At 37.7% G+C, this 21,289-nt stretch overlaps 1 protein-coding gene across 3 annotated transcripts in view; it reads left to right on the top strand.

The window, feature by feature from the left end:
* Positions 1-21,289, top strand: part of LOC108338022 (uncharacterized protein At3g06530) — a 35,876-nt gene that overhangs the window by 2,523 nt on the left and 12,064 nt on the right. For all 3 annotated transcript variants that reach the window (XM_052880917.1, XM_052880916.1, XM_052880918.1), the window contains 24 exons: positions 65-120; positions 225-314; positions 413-558; positions 1,691-1,773; positions 1,858-1,986; positions 2,075-2,146; positions 3,537-3,705; positions 4,586-4,725; positions 4,844-4,936; positions 5,449-5,629; positions 6,164-6,258; positions 6,375-6,527; positions 6,661-6,817; positions 12,795-12,928; positions 13,143-13,224; positions 13,312-13,492; positions 15,818-15,893; positions 16,079-16,243; positions 16,324-16,389; positions 16,470-16,574; positions 16,748-16,837; positions 17,953-18,170; positions 18,271-18,478; positions 18,590-18,769. In XM_052880917.1, coding sequence (XP_052736877.1) covers positions 65-120; positions 225-314; positions 413-558; positions 1,691-1,773; positions 1,858-1,986; positions 2,075-2,146; positions 3,537-3,705; positions 4,586-4,725; positions 4,844-4,936; positions 5,449-5,629; positions 6,164-6,258; positions 6,375-6,527; positions 6,661-6,817; positions 12,795-12,928; positions 13,143-13,224; positions 13,312-13,492; positions 15,818-15,893; positions 16,079-16,243; positions 16,324-16,389; positions 16,470-16,574; positions 16,748-16,837; positions 17,953-18,170; positions 18,271-18,478; positions 18,590-18,769 — 3,069 coding nt within the window. The remainder of the gene's footprint in view (positions 1-64; positions 121-224; positions 315-412; positions 559-1,690; positions 1,774-1,857; positions 1,987-2,074; positions 2,147-3,536; positions 3,706-4,585; positions 4,726-4,843; positions 4,937-5,448; positions 5,630-6,163; positions 6,259-6,374; positions 6,528-6,660; positions 6,818-12,794; positions 12,929-13,142; positions 13,225-13,311; positions 13,493-15,817; positions 15,894-16,078; positions 16,244-16,323; positions 16,390-16,469; positions 16,575-16,747; positions 16,838-17,952; positions 18,171-18,270; positions 18,479-18,589; positions 18,770-21,289) is intronic.

The following is a 21,289-nucleotide window of genomic DNA, read 5'->3' as shown; positions in this document are numbered from 1 at the left end:
CAATATCTATTTCTGAATCTTGCTATATTTTTATTTTAACTTGTTATATTGGAATTTTTCTTAGTCTCAAAATGTTGAAATCCTACCAACGAAGGCCTTGGAGGTTTTAAATAAAATAAGGTAGTCAAATTGAACTGCTCAACTTTTACATAATCACTGTCCTTGAACTGTTCCCTTTTCTTTATTTATATTTATACCATAGTTAATCCCTTTTAATTATGTAGGGACCTGGCAGGGGTTTTATCAGAATTATCTAAGGAGTTCAATATTGAAAAGTTTCTTCGTGTGCTTTTGGACTCCCTGATTGACTGCAGGTGAGCATTGTATGATTGTCTTTCTGTGCATATATGCTTCAAGTCATATTTTATAGAGGCATGTGTCTTGTGTTGATTATAACAACTACGGATTGCAGTTCTGATGAATACTGTCAGCAGACTTTGCTATCCTTGATAGAAATTATCCCCATAAACAGTTTTGTTGATCACGTGGTCATGACAATTCTTTCAACTTGTGTGAAATTATCACAAAAAGTTGGTGACTCAACTTCTTCCATGTCAGGTACATCTGATTTTGTACTGTAAAGAGCTCATTACTTAGTTCTGTACCCCTAATTATATATCTTGTTGTAATTCATAAGGCTGAGCTTAATAATAATTCATATTGAGAGTGAATCAATGAACCTTTAGAAGCTTCTGTAAACAATTTTTTTTGTACCTGTTTGTATTTTCTTCTGAATTCTGAAAGCAATGATCATGCGGGCCTTTTTATGTTATGAGTAAGTTTTCTTTAACTGTTAAGTTTGAACTTACTCTGTGTTTGTATTAGCTTCTTTTTTAGGCAAAGAAGCTTTATTTGTTAGTTTATTCGGAAATTATTTTCCCGAATCAGAACTTTCTGTGCAATATATATATGATGTTAAAATTGTTCTACATAGCACTGGTTTGTTTTCTGTATCAGTATTACGTAAGAAAAGGCGTGTATTGTCTATATAAATAATAAGAACTGGCATTTGAAACACCAGAGCAAAGCATAGCATTATATCGAATGCTGATATTACTTCATTCATACTGCATGGAAAGCTCCTGTTAATAGGAAGCCAAACTCTTGGATCACACTGTTGAAAATGATGCCATTGTCAAGGAACTTTAGTCCATTCTTTAATAGTTTAACCCTGTATGAAACTTGGGAAAGAAAATTTGACTTTGAAGTCTAATGCCTTCAACAGGGGAAGTTTTATTTGTTTAGAAACTACACACTCATCTTTTTAATACTTTCACCTTTGAATAGCATGTATGGATTTATAAGGAAGTCCAAAGACTGTGAAAAAAGATGAACAGTAACTCAAGGAATCAAGGAATTGCATAGACTACTGTTCAATACATTAATGCTGCCAACAATCCATGTTGAGTGTGGTTAGGCATCATTAACTCAGTTGATTAACTGTCTAATGAACTGGGTGTCATCTAATTGTGTATCATAGTATGAACTTGTTAAATAACACACATTAAATCATTAAAATGTGTGCTTTTTATGTTTTCAGTAGTTGGTGTATATTTTTATTTTGTTTTGTTGCCTTTTCTAACTTAGCTCTGTACTGGCTTTATGTTTTTTAATAGAAATCTACAACTAGTCTGTTAATATTGGCTGCTTAGATTATTTTCATAATGTTGGTTTGTCAATTGTTGGTTAGCTGGCTGGGCAAAGAAGATTCTGATTATTTTCAATACAAAGTACCCTTCGGAACTACGTGGTGCAGTTCATCATTTCCTTCAGGCATGCTGATGAATTTTCTGCCTTTTTGTTCTCACGCATTGTCTGATAGTTTATAATGTGTTCAACTTTGAATATGTTTAACAGGAAAACAAAGCGCGTTCCAAGAAAGATGATTCGTTGTATAAGGTTTTGTGTAAGTTGTTAGATGGAAATTTGGATTCTGCACTTGATATCTCACACTCAAAAGTTTGGTTTGGCCTGTATCATCCGAAGGTACTACTATAGCTCTTCTATTGAATATCTGGTTTATATAAATCTATATGTGTATCATGTACAATAATGATAAATTTTGATGTTATAGGCTGATGTTCGTCGTGCTACACTGCTTGATTTAGATTATTCTGTTATTCCGGAAACCAAGGATGGTTCAAAGGTATATCTGCTCTTCTAGTTTTCCCATCCTTCCAAAAACCTTATGTTTCCATTAATTTGTATTTTTCATCTGACAATATTTGAAGAACATTAAATTCTGTTTCTCATTTGTTTGTATATATTTTGTAAAGCACTTTTGGTGCCAATTTTTTTTGTAAAGAACATTAAATTCTGTTTCCTCCTTTGTTTGGTATAAGTTACACCCACTCTCGCCATTTAATAACATTTTACTGTATAACTTTATCTCAAAAGCTGTTTTAGGTTAATCCAAATTTTTGGACACATCAATTATATACTTCAAAATTAATTTAAAGTATACTTTTATTAGAAAGTGAGTTTATGCCTAACTCATCCCCACAAAACCGGCTTGTAAGGTGAGGTTTGCACCTCACTTATATATTATCATTTGGCCTTATCTCTAGTCGATGTGGGACTTCCAACACACCCCCTTCACGCCGAGGTATAGACATCTCGTGCGTGATAGTAGAAATTGGGTGGTCCGATAACGGTCCGATAGCGGGTGGAATAGAAGAATAGAATGCCCACTTAGAACTCGCTAGGATAGGCTCTAACCATGGCTCTGATACCATATTAGAAAGTGAGTTTATGCCTAACTCATCCCCACAAAACCGGCTTGTAAGGTGAGGTTTGCACCTCACTTATATATTATCATTTGGCCTTATCTCTAGTCGATGTGGGACTTCCAACAGAAAATATAAACCATTTATTTTTCTTCTTATTGTCCATATTTTACAAAATATAAACCATTTAATTTTCTTCTTACCGTCCATATTTTACAGTATTTTACATAGATAAATTTTGCTAATATGTTATTATAAATCAATTGTTGGTTCAACAAAAAATTAATTTTTTAATGATGCAAGATCGGGTGTAAGTTAGAATGCTGTAAATTGATTCCTCCTTGTGTACAGTACTTGTAATTTCTGATACTGGTGGCATATTACTTTTCTTATATTTTATTCGTTGGACATGGTTGAGCTAACAAATGTTGCTGTCAAATACCAGTTTTAAATACTTGTTGTATTTAGAAATTCTGATATATTATATTACCCTGCAATGTCTGACTACGAATGGAAAATGCTAGTAAGAAGTTTGCTGTAGGTACGAGGCCAAAGGTCTGGTTGTGGTAGCATTGAGTAGTTTATTAATTAGTTTTTGGTCTGCCATAATCAATTATATCAATAAGCTATGCATCAACTGATTATCATCATGGTTTATGCTATTTATGAATGAAATTATGAATTGATATCATTTTCTTGGGGAAATATTTATAATATGGTCAGAGATTTTGTTAGGACGAGTTGATGCTGTCTTTGCGTATTCAAAGTCTTTGACTTTTGACTAACCCCAACATACATCTTGGTTATCAGAATCTTATAAACGTTCAAGAGGCCATATTAAGACTGCTAGATGATACAGAACTAACAGTTGTTCAAGCAGCTTTACGTGTTGATGGCTTGCCAAATGTAATAGATTCTTCTAAGCTTCTTGATGCACTACTGAATGTGCTAAGAAGATGCATGGACAAACTGCTTTCAGGTAATTGGTGGTATATTATAAATAATTAGGTAGAAGTTTATCCTATATGTTTATGTTGTGTTGTGGCACTACAATGATATGCAGCGTGCATTGACTTATTGGTATATTGGGAAAAGGATTTTGTTCTTTGAATACATTCTGTATGGATTTTGATGTATGAATGTTAGTGGTGGGAGTTATGATTAGAGAAATAAATGTGGTCTTATAAATGTCTAAGTCTCCTTGGTGTTTTTTGAACGTGTCTATTGGGATTGATTTGTTCATCGATCTCATTCTTGTCCATTTCTTTGTTGAAGGGTGTCTCGTTGTCCATTTTTATGTTTATTTGTATCAAAATGTGTTTTTCCTTTATGATGACTGGATAGTTATAGCTGTTGGGTCATATGCTTCTTTTTGGAGTTTTTCACCATATGATGATTCGAGCTGTCAATGCTTATCTTAGATTGTACAGTCAATTATTAAGAAAATTTAATTGGATAATGTCTGTATTAAAGTTTAAATTAGAAGAATGGAAGCGTAGTGATGGGACTGTTGGTTCTAGTTCACCAAAACATGTTCTGAGGAATGTGTAAATTGTTGCTGTTCTACTGTTACTCGAGTATATATTGTCTTCAAAAAATTACAGCTTGTTTCCTGTTTTGGTCTAATAAACTTATTCCAGTTATGTTATGTCCATGGATATGGATGAATTTGGCTTCACAGAGATGTTTGTGTTTTGGTAGTCTTTAAACAATGGTCTTTTGCTTGTTTCCATATTAGAGATTCATCAAGGATGATGCATCTAACCATAGAGTGGCTGGTGGAATTAAATAATGGGAATAAAACAATTACTTTGTGCTCTTTCTCCACTGCATCTTTTAACCACCGCATTTTCTTGTAGGTTCTGCTGATAGCGATAGTCTAAATGGTGAAGTTGCAGTCACTTGTTTAAAGAAAGCTATCTCTTACTTCGGTGATCATACCGGTTACTTGAAAAACATTGCTGCTATGATTTTTCCATTACTCATTGTTCTAACCCAGGTAGTGGCTAAATTCTGATTAATTTGTATTTTGGATAAAAAATTTATTATATTATGATCTTGTTTCTTCTAACTAAATTGTTTTTATATTTCCCTTGCTCTTATTTTGCTTTGCGCAGACACAGAGCTTGAATGTAAAAGCTTTGGGACTAGTCAACAAAATAAACTGGCCACTTTATAAGAATATTTTCATGGCTTCATCGGGAGAAGTGGTAAGTATCTGCCTTTTGAACTAGTTTGCTCTAAATTTATATTTAATGTATAACTTACAGTGAGAAGAAATTTAAATCTATTTGTCAAAAAAACCCAAGTTTGTCAAACTCAAGATTCTCTAGGATTGGCGAAAGTGTCCAGGACATGAACATGATATGTCACTAGTATTGAAGAACACTAAATATTGTGAAATGCTTGAGCATACAGGTTCCTTAACTTTATTTATAATGGTACAGTAGTTGAAGGGAGTAATTAAAATTTACAAGATCCCTTGATGGGAGGAAAGAAAAATAAATCAGATTTGAATATGATATAAATGAAATAATTGTATAAATACAGAAAGTGTTGGACACATTCCGATATCTAAATCAAATACCACACTAGTACATGTATAGGGTTTTATCAAAGTCATTAGTTATTCATCAGTAAGAACAGCCACTCCTAAATATGTTTGTCAAAAGAATTTGGCAATCGCCTTTCACTTTACTGACTCTTGGAAGTAAAATTGCAGGCATTGATACCTGGAAGTTTATCTTCAATTAACTTGAAGATTGTCAATAAAATGGCTGAAAATTTCTTGGTCCATCCTGAAGACCATGTTAATTGGTTTGTGGAATGCTGCAGTGATTTGGAGTTGTCAAAGACACTCTTCTTTTTTGTTCTCTTGCAGTCTCTTTGTATAAAACCAAAAGGTTTACTTTCTCCTTCTCTTTTTGAATTACATATTTTCAGAAATAGTCAATGTCGAGATATGGGAGTAAATATTGCACATTTGGTGTACAGTAAAAATAGATTGATCGGATAATGAATATATATTTGTTTGTAAGAAATCCCTAAAGTCAAGGGACTGGGATGAAGAGATTTGGTAGATTTGCTCCAGATTTAGAGTCTCTATACCTGGATATTTGTTTGCTTTATTTTAGGAGATTTGTTTCCTTTTATTAGGATTTCATTTTTCCTTCACATACCAATGTAATGGTACTTTTTGGGATCAAGAAAAGTAATTCCATAACTATTGCTTACCGTCTGTCTATGCATGTTTTCACAGTTCATAACTACATAAATATATTATTTTTTTGAATGATTGAAAACAATAACGTTTTGACACATGTCAGAAATAAATGTTTTGAGCTATATCTTAGCTTTCCTTAGTTGTAGTTTGTTTCTTTCTATTAGATGTTAGTCATAAACTTGTAATTAATTGACTTTTTTTCTTGTGATTAAAGACGAAGAAGACATTTATGCACTATTTGAATGTCTATTTCCTTTTCTAAAGGCTGAATGGGAAACTTCAGTAGGGGCTGATGTCGTATTGGATGAGGTACATAGGATTTACTTGCATGCTGTTTTTCTTAGTTCATTATTTGTCTCGTTTTTCTGTGCTGAGAAGCTAAATTTTACTTGTTACTGTTTCAATTGTTGGGAATTGTTTTGCAGTTCAATTCTGAAATGCTAGAGTGGCAGTGCAAGGATTTCTTAAAAGATCTTTTGTATGCCAATCTAAGGCCTATAAACGTGAAGGTTATGATTTGCATATTTTGGAGGCTGTTAGAACTACTACTATCTGTAGCACCTTCTGACATTCTACTGGTTAGGAATTCCTTTGTCATTTTTGTAATCCTGTAATCAATGTCTTATGAACTTGCTATCCTTCTCAGAATTTGCTACTAGACTCCTTTTTTTCCATCACTGATTGGATGAATGAACCTTTTACAAAATGCAGCGTGATGGTGATAAGTGGGTCAGCAAGATAAGGAATCTGTTTGTTTTTTTTGCCTCCTCAAATTTGAAGCATGCATTCCGTAAACACCTCCATCACTTAGCAGTGCAGTGCAGAATATCGCCTTCTTGTCTCTTGTCTAAGTTTTTCACAGAGGAAGGTTGCTATATACTTGATCTTTTTCTTTTGATTCTCATGGCTTTTTGTTGGACACTGTTTTTGATACTTCTGTTGTGGATATGCTGGATTGTATTTTTTTCCCAACGGCGTGGTCTATTAATATTTATTTAACAGTGCAAACATATCCAATGCCAAATCATTTTACGAGAGAACAATTTAAGATGCATTGGTTCTTGTATTTGAAGTATGTATGATGTTTAGAAAAACTAATATCAGAGAAACCCTCTTCTCAAAGTATTTTTTTTTAAGTGAGAATAGAATGTTTACTTGAAGAATAAATTTATGAGAATGGTACTTGAGAGCAAGGGTGTCAAACTCTCGAGTTAACATTAAACTCTTTCGAGTTTGTGATCCTAGATTGAGAAAACGAGTTAACTCACTATTAAACTCTTTTCTGAGTAAACCTGGGTAAATTCACGTGGACTATTGGGTAAATTCTAAATCCTTAAGCACTTCTATGGAAAGCCCCTTTTATCCTTTCATCTACTTCTTTAGTACTTTTGTGCAAATGATTTCTGTTGGAGAAGAGGAATTTTATTCTTTGTGTTAGAATTATTGGTTTATGTGTGAGTGGGTATGAGCTGTGTGTGAGTGTGTATGAGCTGTGTGTGAGTGTGTATGAGTTGTGTGTGAGTTGTGTTAAGTGTGTTACAACTAGAGAGCACTCTCTCTAGTTCTATAAATGTAAGCTTAAGAGTAGAAATGAAATAAGAACTTTGAGAAACATTTTTTTTCTCTCTTTTAGATCTTAAGTTGGTATCAGAGCGGGTTCATCCGGCTCTGGTTTCCGTGTGTTGTCCACCAGCACTGTCACTGCTGGTCGCACCTGTCCGGTGCCGTTAGTCGTTGTCTGCGGCTGTCTCGCCACTATCTGCAGCTGTCAACTGCAGTTTCAAGTTCTTCAACTTGGTTATCCGCCATCCAGGTATCTGTCCGCCGCCGTCCGCCGCCGTCCGCCGTCACAGTTCCGTCCGGCGACCACTGGATCTGGTTCGCCTCTTCACGCGAAAGCCAACCCCACCGGTGGGTTCGCCTGATTCTCCTCCACGCTCCGTCACGCGCCGCCGCTTTGTGCGCTGCGAACAAGCGCGTGCTGCCCACGCGCCGCCATCTGCTCACCGGAAAGTCTCCGCGCCACCTCCATAGCTGTCGTCCTCAGCTCCTCTGTCCGTTCTGACCCTCAAAATCTTACTTTAGTGGGTCTAGAAGCTTCTCTTTAAGAAAACCTTAAGAAACCCTCTAGGGTTTTCGGGTCCTACACGGTTTTTCTTATTCTTTCTTTGAAAAATGGCATCTGGAAGTGCTCTTTCTTTCTCTGGAAGTCCCTCAATCACTTCCGAAAAGCTAAATGGAAAGAATTATATGTCTTGGTCTGCTGCTGTAGAAATGTGGTTCCTTGGTCAAGGACGTTATGACCACCTTGAGCAGGATGAGAGTCAAGTACCTTCTGACAAAGCTGAACAATGGAAACAAGCTGATTTTCAACTGTGTGCCCTATTGTGGCAATCTGTGGAACCCCGACTTTTGATATCTCTTAGAGCCTTCAAGACATGTCACACCTTTTGGAAGAAAGCCCAAAGCATTTATGCTAATGATATTCAACGTCTCTATGATACCGCAAACAAGCTCGCCTGTCTCAAAATGACAGACCATGATATGGTCTCCTTCATGACGGAAGCCCAAGCAGCTGTGGAAGAATTGAGAATGTTCTTGGAATCTTCAGAAGATATCAAAAAGAAGCTTGACCAGTATTATATGGTAATGATCCTACGTGCTTTGCATCCAGATTTGAATCACATCAGAGATCAACTTCTGACAAGTCATGAAGTCCCTTCCTTGGAAGCCTTGACCACACGTCTTCTTCGTGTTCCTGTGCCTCAGTCTCAGGAAACTCATGAAACAATAGAACCATCTGTCATGGTTGCCACGCGAGGAAGAGGACGTGGAACTAGAGGAGGAGGACGTGGAGGACGTGGAGGTCGGGGACGTCAATGCTCTTACTGTAACAGGATGGGTCACACCCAAGAAAACTGCTACTCCTTGCATGGCTTTCCTTCAAAAACCGCCAATATCTCTCAGGCTGAAACTTCCACTTCCAACTCCAAGTTTACTGAGGAAGAGTATCAAGAGTATCTGCGCTTAAAGTCTAACAGCTTGGCACAATCATCTCAGTCCTCAAGCACATCCACAGCTTGCATTTCTCAATCCATGGCAGGTCCAAATTCATGGGTAATTGACTCGGGTGCTTCTGATCACATTTCTGGTAATACCTCATTGTTCTCAAATCTTTCTCTCCAAGAAAAACCTCATTTCATTACCCTTGCAAATGGCTCTAAAACTTGTTCAAAGGGAATCGGTCAAGTTTCCCTGTCTCCCTCTCTAACTCTAAAATCCGTTCTTTTTGTTCCTAACTGTCCATTCAATTTAATTTCCCTAAGTCAGTTAACCAAAATATTAAACTGTTCAATAACGTTTGATTCAAAATCTTTTGTTATACAGGAGCGTGGCTCGGGGAGACAGATTGGAGAAGGATATGAAGCTGGAGGTTTATACCATTTTGGATTTCGTCCACGGGTATCTTGTGTTGCCGCTCTTCCCCCTAAAGTGTTACATGATCGGTTTGGCCATCCTAACTTGTCAAAATTAAAAAAGATGTGTCCTGAACTTAGTGGTCTTCAAACTTTAGAATGTGAGTCCTGTCAACTAGGAAAACATGTTAGATCTGTCTTCCCTAAAAGATCTCAATCAATGTGTACTTCTAGTTTTTCTATTATTCATTCTGATGTCTGGGGACCTAGTCGCGTCTCTTCTTTTGGTTTTCGGTATTTTGTTACCTTTATTGATGAGTATTCTAGATGTACTTGGGTTTATCTGATGAAAGATCGCTCTGAATTGTTACCTATTTTCACATCCTTTTTGAATGAAATCAAAAACCAATTTGGCCAAGTAATTAAAGTCTTAAGAAGTGATAATGCTAAAGAGTATTTCTCATCAACTTTTTCTTCACTTCTTAGCTCCCATGGTATTTTGCATCAGTCCACTTGTCCTCATACACCCCAGCAAAATGGTATAGCCGAAAGAAAAAATAGACACTTGGTTGAAACGGCTCGTACTCTTTTGCTTGGTGCTCACATTCCTATTCATCACTGGGGGGATGCCATCTTAACTGCATGTTTTCTTATTAATAGAATGCCCTCCTCCTCTCTCAATAATAAAGTTCCTTTCTCCGTTCTCTTTCCCAATAACCCTCTCTTTCACACCTCTCCTCGAGTCTTTGGTTGTGTTTGTTTTGTTCATGACATGTCTCCGGGACTTGACAAGCTCTCTGCTCGTGCGATCAAATGTGTCTTTTTGGGCTATTCTCGACTTCAAAAAGGGTATCGATGTTACTCTCCTGAAACCAAGAAATACTACATGTCTGCTAATGTTACCTTCTTTGAACAGACACCTTTCTTCTCTCCATCTGTTCAAGATGTTCATATCCTCCAACAGGTACTTCCTATTCTAGTTGAGTCTAATATCTCAAATACCTCAGTCAATCCAAGTAATACCCAAGGTCCTCTCGAACCTTCCTCTCCACATACTGATAACCTTCGACACAGTACCCCGATGGATAATCCTCTTCCAGAAAATGGTGGATCTCCTTCTTCAGATTCTTCTTCGTCACCATCTCCTGTCACGCCTCCTGGTGAAGATGATTTTGGTTGGCCCATTGCTCTCAGAAAAGGTAATCGTTCCACTCGAAATCCTCATCCCATTTATAATTTTCTTAGTTATCACAGAGTGTCGCCCTCCTTTTATTCACTTTTATCCTCAGTGTCTCCTGTGGTTATTCCTAAAACTGTGAAGGAAGCACTTGATCATCCTGGATGGCGACACGCCATGATTGAAGAAATGCAGGCTCTTGACCATAGTCATACTTGGGAGCTTGTGCCACTTCCCCCAGGCAAAAAGGCTGTTGGTTGTCGATGGGTATATGAAATTAAAGTCGGTCCTAATGGTGACATTGATAGACTCAAAGCTCGACTGGTTGCAAAAGGGTACACTCAGGTTTATGGTCTTGATTATTGTGATACCTTCTCTCCTGTGGCAAAGATGACTACCATTCGATTGTTCTTTGCAATGGCAACCATTCGTCATTGGCCGCTTCATCAATTGGATATCAAAAATGCCTTTCTCCATGGTGATCTTGAGGAAGAGGTTTATATTGAGCAACCTCCTGGGTTTGTTGCTCAGGGGGAGTCTGGTATGGTTTGTAAATTGAACCGATCTCTATATGGGCTCAAGCAATCACCACGTGCTTGGTTTGGAAAGTTTAGCTCCATTGTTCAAAAATTTGGGCTACGACGCAGTGAAGCAGATCATTCAGTCTTTTATTATCATTCATCTCCAGGGAAATGTGTTTACTTGATAGTATATGTTGATGATATAGTTATTACAGGAAATGATACTGCTGGAATATCTCAACTGAAGGAGTATTTGTGTAGACATTTCCAAACCAAGGATCTTGGGAGCCTCAAATACTTCCTAGGCATTGAAGTAGCTCAGTCAAAAGATGGAGTTGTAATCTCCCAAAGGAAGTATGCTCTGGATATTTTGCAAGAAACAGGCATGATTGATTGTAGACCGGTTGATAGCCCTATGGATCCAAATCAAAAATTGACAACAGAAGAAGGTGAGTTATTCTCCGACCCAGAGAGATATAGGAGGCTAGTTGGGAAACTAATCTATCTTACTATTACAAGGCCGGATCTATCTTTTGCAGTTGGAGTGGTTAGTCAGTTCATGCAAGCTCCATGTGTTGGCCATTGGAATGCTATCATTCGCATTCTAAGGTATGTAAAAAAGGCTCCTGGGCAAGGGCTGTTATATGAAGAAAAAGGAAGCCTTCAGGTATCAGGATATTGTGATGCTGATTGGGCAGGTTCTCCTATTGATAGACGATCTACTACTGGATATTGTGTTTTCCTTGGAGGAAACATTATCTCATGGAAAAGTAAGAAACAAAATGTAGTGGCTCGATCAACAGCTGAAGCTGAATATAGGGCAATGGCTTCATTAACATGTGAACTTATATGGGTAAAGCAGTTCCTTCAAGAACTTAACTTCTGTGACATCCAGAGTATGAAGATGTATTGTGATAACCAAGCTGCTCTTCACATTGCATCAAATCCAGTGTTTCACGAGAGAACCAAACATATAGAAATTGATTGTCATTTTGTTCGGGAAAAGTTATTGTCAAAAGAAATATGTACTGAGTTTGTTGGATCAAATGACCAACTCGCAGATATGTTGACTAAGTCACTAAAGGGAACCTCGGATTGAGTTTATTTGTTCCAAGCTTGGCACATACAATTTGTATGCTCCAGCTTGAGGGGGAGTGTTAGAATTATTGGTTTATGTGTGAGTGGGTATGAGCTGTGTGTGAGTGTGTATGAGCTGTGTGTGAGTGTGTATGAGTTGTGTGTGAGTTGTGTTAAGTGTGTTACAACTAGAGAGCACTCTCTCTAGTTCTATAAATGTAAGCTTAAGAGTAGAAATGAAATAAGAACTTTGAGAAACATTTTTTTTCTCTCTTTTAGATCTTAAGTCTTTGGAACCATTAGGTTGAAGTTGCTATTGAAAGTCAGTCCAGAGCCTTCTACACTGTCTTTTTTTTATAAGTATTTATTCTAATTTTTTATTCAAAACTGAGATATTTGTGGAGTCCATGGGTTTATCTCACACCAAAAGAGCTTTTAAATATCTTTGTTTGTCTGATTCTAATCACAGCATTAATATATGTTTAATTAATGCATATATGCCCAACCAAATTTAGTGTTTTTCCATCTATGCAAGTGCAGTTGTGTTGTTATAATTCCAAACTGCGTAGGTATTCTATAGCTAACATTTTATGGTTCAGAAGTCATATAAGTTCCAATTGGCTTGATTTTTGGGTTGAATATTCCATTTTGCAGGTGTTTCTGCTGCAGTCCAGGTTGAAAGTCTTCAATGCTATGCATTTCTGTGTAGCCTGGAACCAGATAGATGGAAACTTGGACTTTTAGCTGAATTCCCGTCTGTTCTTGTTCCTTTAGCGAGTGATACTCAGGTACGATTCTGTTAGCTTTATTCTCTAAACTTGCTATTTTTCCCCCTCTTTTCTGTATATTGCCTATTTGTAATTGTTGGCAAATTGTCTTGTCAACGTATCTCAAGTTATTTTTATTCATGGTTTTGCTGTTTTTTCTTTTTCTTTTTTTAAATTTTTGTGGGAGTGTTGTTGGCTGCTGATAATTTCTTTGCATCTTTCTAATTTCTTCCAGAATATAAGGGTTGCTGCCATGGACTGTATTGATTCATTGTATACATTGTGGTGTCATTTTGAGCATGCTGGCAAGAAAAATGGTAATGTTAGAATAATTTGATGTAGTCCGCAATGCTTTATTAATTTCACCTTAGTACTTTGTAAGTATCTAATACTGATAAGAACAGGGAACAATGCCTCATGGTTTCATTTCGTGGGTGAGCTTCTCTCCCTGATGAGTCAGCTGAAAACATTCATATTGTCCGACAAGAAATTTCTTCCTTCACTATTTGCATCCACTTTGAGCTCATCCTTTACAAACAACTTGGAGCATCAAAACATTTTGGTACCTCAAAATGTTGAAAAAAGGTATTTTTTATGTTATTATAGAAATTCTTATCATTCTTATTTCAATAGCTGCACTTTATTTCTGTAGAACTGTTTTTTATATTCATTGCTTTAGCTGCTGCTTTGTGAAATATCTTTCGGCATAGTATACTTGATCTTCTTAAATGTGGAGAACATTTGGATAAAGTCCCCTTGTAAGCCTTTTCGTTTCTAAAATCTAAATGATGATGTTTGACAAATGACTAGTGGTGATCATGGATTGGATTCTTGAAGATCCATTCCAACTTTGCATTCCTTTTGCCCAACCCAACCTTTCCTGACATAGGCCTGAATTGACTTTTCTCTACCTAGACTCGACCCAACTTGGATCCAACAGGGCTTAGCTTGATTTTGACTCAAACTTGAAGTTACTCAACCCAACCGGCTTGTCCAGCATGGCCCGCCCTAGGCCCCAACCAACACAGTTTGACCTTGGTCTCACCCAACTTATCTTGACATGGACCAAGCTTGACCCAACTCCATCTGAGTCTTGTCTAACTTGGATTTGAAGGTCCAACTCAACATGGCATGGGCTCAACCTGTTTTGACTTAGACTCAAGCCTCGTTGACTTAGCTTGACTTGGCCTTGACCTTGTAGGCTTATCTCTATTCAGACTGTTGTGGGCCAACTTTGCCCAAGTGAGTGTCCCACATTTGGTAGAAATAAGGAAGTTGAGCAACATATAAGAAAAAAGACACCATGAACCCATTGTCTTAAAGTTTTGGATAGGAGATGGTGTTAGGTTTCTAATATATGAGTTTGGTCATAACTCAATGGTACCAAATCTCCTCTGTTTATCCCCTTGAAAGACTCAATGAGCTTAGACCAACCAACTAAACATGGTTCTAGTCGAACTAATTTTTGGGCCTATCAAAAAAACGATTTGAAGAAAAGATTAAACCAAAACTGAACTGTATGATATTTCAGTTAAATGAAATCACAGAATACAAGGCGAGTATATATAGGCTCTAAAGGTTTCTAAATAGGTTACAGAAAACAGAAAACTAACATTCAATTGAAGAACTGAATGTTTTTACATCAATCTCTAATATGGCCTGACCTATCCAAGACTTATCTAGGTTTTTCCTAGCCTAGCTTGACTTAGGCCAAATACGACTTGATGTTGGGCCTGACCTGGCCTATCTTGACTGCAATCTAACCTAGGTCTGGCTTAACGAAACTTGGCTTTGGTGTGGTCCGGTCCGAGTTGTCTTAAATCTCCTTGATTTTGAATTTTCAAAATCCAAAAAAATATCCAATTCAAGTTTAATTAAATGATTCGACTTAAAATCCAATCCTCTACTTATACACTACTTTTGCTATTTGTTTGGTTGATATGTGATTAAATAAAAACTCTTGAGGTTGCAATTAAAGCAACCTTTATAGATGCTGCAACCAAGGCTACCTTGGGTTAACCACAACTGAGACATATTTCTAAACTCCCTATCATGCCTAGGACTTCCAGCCTACAGTGTGGCAACTGTAGATGAACCAACATTGGAACTATTATAGACTCATACATTTTATAATTTGGGTTTGGGCATAACTCAACCACAAAGAATTGATGGTAAGGAGAGGGTTTTCTCCTAGTTATATCATATATTTTTGCTCTATTGCTTGTCAATGTGGGACTATATCACCGACCTTGTGGTTGCAATTAAGACAGCTACACAAGAGGCTTCGCTTAAGACAAAGGACTCTACAATAAAAAAGTAAGCCAGCAAGTATTGATAAAATGACAATATAAACCATAATTTCATCAATGTCCCAAAGTGGTCCTTCTTTGCAACTGTGACAGCTTGGATTTGTATGTGATTTGGGCACCTTAACTATTTTGTGAATTAATCTTAGCATTATATTAGAGGATGAAGAAGGATAGAAGGTGCAAATTGCTCCACCTCACAGATGTTCAGTCAAATATAGATTTAACATTGTTTGATTTGATTTACAATAATGTTTTTCTTTTTTGTTTATTTGTTTACAATCTGTTTATTGTTTCAGATTGTGTGGCTTATCTTTGTTGTGGAGTTTAAGCTGCTGTTTTGTTTGTTGAGATGGAGGGGGGATAGAGTAGGTTTAGCCATTTAGGAATATTCAGTTTTTCTTGGTTCTGATACTTATTGTCATTGTTCGATGCAAATTTCTGTGAATCATCGTGTAGCTTTCTCCATCTTAGACCTTTTTGATTTTGCTTGTTTGTAGTTTCTATTTTTACTTTTTGTGAACAATGTTCCTTGGAAAAGTGTTCATTTGTATTAATTTTTGAGATCCTTTATTCCACATTGTTTTCAAACACATCTCTTCAGGTTTGATCAGCCTACGAAAATAAGAATTATAGCCTTCATTTTGGGTTCCACGCTGAAACTCTCTAACTATGGAAAGGTTTGATGTCTTCACTCTCTTCTATTTTTGCTATTTATCTTATAGCTATAGATATTAGATATATTAGATATAGTGATATATATGAATGTTTCATACGTTCATATCAGATTAACAGTGTTACATGTGGGTTTTTATGCAATCCTGAGACTGTGAGGAAGTAACTTACTAGTTGATATCCCTTGCAGCTAATGATTTTATCCTTGTTCAAAGGAATTGGGAATGCCCTTATGCATGTTCCAGAAGTTGGCTCTTTGTTGTTCACTTTTCTTATGCAATACTATGAAAAACTCAGTCTGTCGTGTCCAAAATTGTCAGACAATGAAATTCAGATAACGTGCCTTTTGCTGGAGGTATGTGTTTTGAGTTTAGTTTTAACTGGTGGAACCTTTATTCTGAGATTAGGTGTGAATTTGTTCCACTTTATTTGTAGAGCTGTGTTATGTCATCTCCCTCTGGTGGAAATGATCTACAAGATCTTTTAGTGAAAGCATTGCGGGTGAGATACTTTTTGTATATTTTTCGCATAATGCCTATTGTTATTTTGAATTTACTGACTTCATTCTCTTGATATTTCAGTTTGGGGGCCTGAATTCGGATGACCCTGCCTGTGTAAAGCCTTGTATCGCTGTTTTGAACAAACTCAACAGTAAATTCTATGTGGACTTGAAGAATGAAGTGAAGGTTTTATTGTCATTCTTGATTATTGATGAGTTGATCTAATGATTGCTGCCTTTTCTTTGCTTTATGCGATAAAATGTGTGATAATTTGCCCTTTTTGTGTAAATGAAAAAAAAAATACCAAGGTAGCCCGTACTGAGTCCTAACTTCTACTTTTTTTTTCTTATGCCTTCCAGGAGCATTTGTTTTGTGAGCTTGTGTTTCTGTGGCGTAATGGTAATGGTGATGTACAACGTGCAACTAAAGAGGCATTAATGCGTATACATGTTAGTTTCTTGCTCATAATCAAATGTTATTAACCATGTGTTGTCTTGGTTAGTTCCTTTTTTAATGTATCTTTCTGGAGTGTAAGGTTTTTTAGTGGTTATTTGCAAAGAACTTAATTATTTGGTATTATTCTATCTGGAACTTCTCTTTGGAAAGGGTGTTTATTTATTATTTTATGTTTTTGGGACTGGGGTAGTAAAAATATAAAACATTTTGTAAACCAGATGCCCCTTTACTTGTCAGATGAAGACACATTCCACAGTGAATTTTCTGTTTAAATTGTTTTTAAAGTACTGATGGTTAACAAATGGTATGAATATTTAAATAAAAATTGAAAACACTTATATAAATGGGTGCAAAACATACCATACAAGCCGGTTTTATGAGGTTGAATTAGACTTAAAGTCTACTTAACATGGTATCAGAGTCGTGAATTAGATTCTGTTCTAGTGAAATTTGTTGTTTGTGGGGTCTATTGTTCTATCAGGTATCGAGTTGTTATCGGATCACCCATCAATGTCTGGTCCCACACATGAGAAGTATATGTCTCGGCATGAGAGAGATGTGTTGGAAGTCTCATATCGACATATAAGTGGGTGCAAATTTCACTTTATAAGTCAATTTTGTGGGGTTGAGCTAAGTTTAAAGTCTTGTTCTTAAGAGAAATCTTAACAATCAATATATCTTCTATATATTAGCCTTGGTCTTTCTGGAAACACTTTTTGTTGACATGTTTGAGAACCCCTGTGTCATTTATGCATATGATTGAGTTCATACAAATGTTTTTATGACATTCTATTTAAAACTTGAGTAATAAAATCATTAATATTGTTAATTAATTGTAGCTTTGTTAAATGAACAAATAGATAGCATCTTTTGGAAATTATTAAACAGTTAATATGGTTGTGACCTGAGGCAAAATTTCAATACGTAAGTTCCATTCTTGTCAATGGCCATGGCCTTTTGAAGCAGATAGTTGTTTTTCACTTTAAATGTTATTTGTTGTTGCCCTGTTACTTTTTAATGTAGTGGGAGGGTTCTTCCAATTTAGTATTCCACAATTGGATGAAAAGAAATGAAATTGAGAATAATTGGGGATATGTTGGAATTGCAGATTAGTTTCTCAACTGTTGGCTACATGCTTGATCTCATACTTGCACTGAAGAGTTTTATAGTTAGTTCTTCAAATGAAAAGGTGGTGAAGAAACAAAAATTGGTTGGACACCAAGATGCTGAAGATCCTTCTAATAACATATGGAGAAGAGATAATCCAGTCTATATCCTTAGTTCCCTTCTTGATGTTTTGCTATTGAAGAAGGACATAACAAATAGGTGTTTGCTTAATTCTGAATCTGAACGTTACATTATGTGTACTGTCGAGATTAGCGATTGATGCATTTAATTGTCCTAATTTTCAATTTGATTGTTGCAGGCATTTACTGTTAGGATCCTTATTTAAGCTTCTTAGCAAGGTATCTTCAGAGGAATGCGTGAACGAGTCCTTTATACCTGTGCAAAGGTTAAGCCAAAAATCAAGTTCTTCTGAAGCCAACAATAGCACAATATATCATATTCAACAGACTCTATTGATAATCCTGGAGGATATAATTATTTCTCTTAAAAGCATTGCCTCACTGAATGTATGCATCCTAATTGTGAAGCTTTGAAATTTATTATGTTAGATAACTTAGTTTGACTACCTTTCGCTATTTTGGTTATATCCTTATATAGTGTTTTATCGTTGTTGACAGGAAAATATTAAAAGTGAAATTAACATTAAGCTACTGATAGAGTGTGCCCAGAACTCTGAAGTTATCACCCGCAACCATATATTTTCTGTTCTTTCTGCTATTACTAGAGTTTATCCAGAAGAAGTTTTTGAGTATATGCTCGATATTCTTGTAGTTATTGGAGATGCAGCCGTCACACAGGTTTGTTAATATAGAGTTTTTCTGTTGAGCTTAGGCATTCTATGAGTAGAATAGCTTATTATATCCTTTTCTACCATGTTGGTATGGTTGTCATTTCGGTAGAATGGCTTATTATATCTTTCTCTTTTTGTTTGTCCATACTTGTTTCAAATTCACCCATTGACTATCTTAATTACATGGTTTGTTGGACAACTTTGCCTAATGTCAACTGGTTTTATAGTACCAAATTCACCCATTGACTATCTTAATTACATGATTTGTTAGAATTATTGGTTATTGTGTTTAAGTTGTGTTTAAGTGTATGTGAGCTGTGAGTGTGTATGTGCTGTATTTGAGTGTCTGTGAGGTGTGTTCCATTCACTTAATCCTATAAATATAGGATTAAGGAGAAGGGTGTAAAAAAAACTAAGTAATTCAATACATATCCTGTATTCCATTTTCACATGGTATCAGAGCAGGTTCTCTGATCTCTTCTGGTGGTCTTTGTTGTCTGCCGGCAGCCCCTAAAAATGTCAATATCCACCTTCTCCTTCCGCTCTCTTACTGCACCTTCTGTTAGCATCATCAAACGTAGGGTATCCAGCAGAGGCTCATAAAGGTGATCGTGATACACTGCCAGCCGCCACACGCCGCGTCTTTCCGGCCAGTCCGCCGTCGTTGCCGCCGCCGAACGTCGTTTTCTCTGGCAAAGTCAAGGGTTAGGTGCGCCTTGAGAAGCGCAACCCAACCCTAGTGGTCCCGTCCTCTGAAGCCTCCGCACCAGCCGCCACGAGCATCAGATCTCTTCGATCTACGCCGGCCACCGTCACGGTTTCGACCGGTGACTAGTAGATCTGGACCGTCTCCTCGAGCGACGGCCAACCTTGTCGGAGTCAAGACCAGACTCCTCTCCACGCGTCGCCTTCCTTCAGCCAGTCTCGGGTGCGTGTCTGTCACGCGCCGCCTTCTCGTCGGCCACCGTCACAGTTCCGATCGGTGTCCAGTGGATCTGGACCGTCTCTTCAAGCGCGACCTAACCCTGATGGTCGCCGTCTCTGTCTCGTCCGCATGCGCCGTCACGCGCCTCCTCTCTCTGGTAGATCTCGAACGCGTGTTCGTCGGCATCAAACCGCGCCACTGCCGGTCGTCTCGCCGGACCTCCCTCTCTCTGTTCAGACCCTCCAGAGTAGCCATTGTTGCCATCTTCGTTTGTCTTCGTCTTCTCCCTTTCTCACTTGATTCGCCTCGCGTTTCCACTTCGCCGCATTCCCTCTGCGTTCTCCGGCGAGGAAACTCATGACTCAAGCTCTCGCACGTGCCACTCTCGGTCTCACTAATCCTTCTAATATCGAAACCCCCTAGATCTGTTTCACTGCTAAGGATGTTGATGTGACGGAATGGAAAGGGGACATTCTAGCAATGGGTGTTACGGAGAAAGATTTGGCTAGAGATGAAAAGTCGAGGTTTGAGAATGTGATCTTGAGCAAGATCGACTCAAAATTGATGGACCAACGCCTAGTCCTACCTTTTTCCGCTTTCGTCATCCTCCAGCTCTGCCCACTGTGATACTTCCAATCTCAGTCAACAATTTCACCGTTTGCCGCTGTCCAGGCGCCGTTTGCCGCTGTCCAGGCACTGTTTGACATCGTTTGTTGTTGTTTGGTGCCATTTGTCATTGTCCATCTAGCACTGTTTTGCCACAGTGAGGAGTTGTACAAGTTTGTCACCATCAACTTCTGTTCCCGACGTTCGTCTGCCGCTATCCGTTGTTTCCCACCGTCCGCAGCTGTCCGCTGCCGACCACCGTCCGCTGCCAACCACCGTCTTTTGTCCTTTCAACCACTGTTGGCCCCCATCACCTCGTCAGTTAGTGATGGCAGTCCCTGTAGTTTTGTCGCTTCCAGCCACTACAGGCCCCATCAGTCAGTGATGGCAATTTAGTCCCTGCAGGCTCCATCAGTCAGTGATGACAATTTAGTCTCTACAGGCCCCATCAGTCAGTAATGACAATTTAGTCCCTGCAGTGAGGGGGAGTATCGTTCCAAGACAACACTGCAAAGGAAATGTCAGTCCACCATGGGTGTAGTTCCTGCAGTTTTGTAACTTTCAGCTACTACTGTTGATCCCATCACCCATCCTGCAAACCAAGTATGGCAGTTTAGCATGGGTGTAGTCCCTGTAGTTTTGTAGCTTTTACTACTGTTGTTCCCATCACCCATCCATCATTGATGGGGATTCAGTGTAGTCCCTGCAGTTTGTTAGCTTTCAGCCACTGCAGATCCCGTCACTCATCCATCATTGATGGGGATTCAGTCCTTGCAGTTTGTCATTGTCCACCGCTGCTCTCCTTCATCCACTTTTGAAGTTGAAGTTTCACAAGCTGTTGTTAGTTCATTGACATGTGATAAACCATCTCTGTTTGCCTCACACTCTTGAAGACAAATCATCCAGTTCAAAACCAAGTTCAATTATTCCAAGCTTGGTTCATACAATTTGTATGTTCCAGCTTGAGGGGGAGTGTTAGAATTATTGGTTATTGTG

The sequence above is a fragment of the Vigna angularis genome, chromosome 7 (assembly GCF_016808095.1).
Source record: "Vigna angularis cultivar LongXiaoDou No.4 chromosome 7, ASM1680809v1, whole genome shotgun sequence".
NCBI classification, from domain to species: domain Eukaryota; kingdom Viridiplantae; phylum Streptophyta; class Magnoliopsida; order Fabales; family Fabaceae; genus Vigna; species Vigna angularis.
This window is presented reverse-complemented; position numbering and strand designations above follow the sequence as displayed.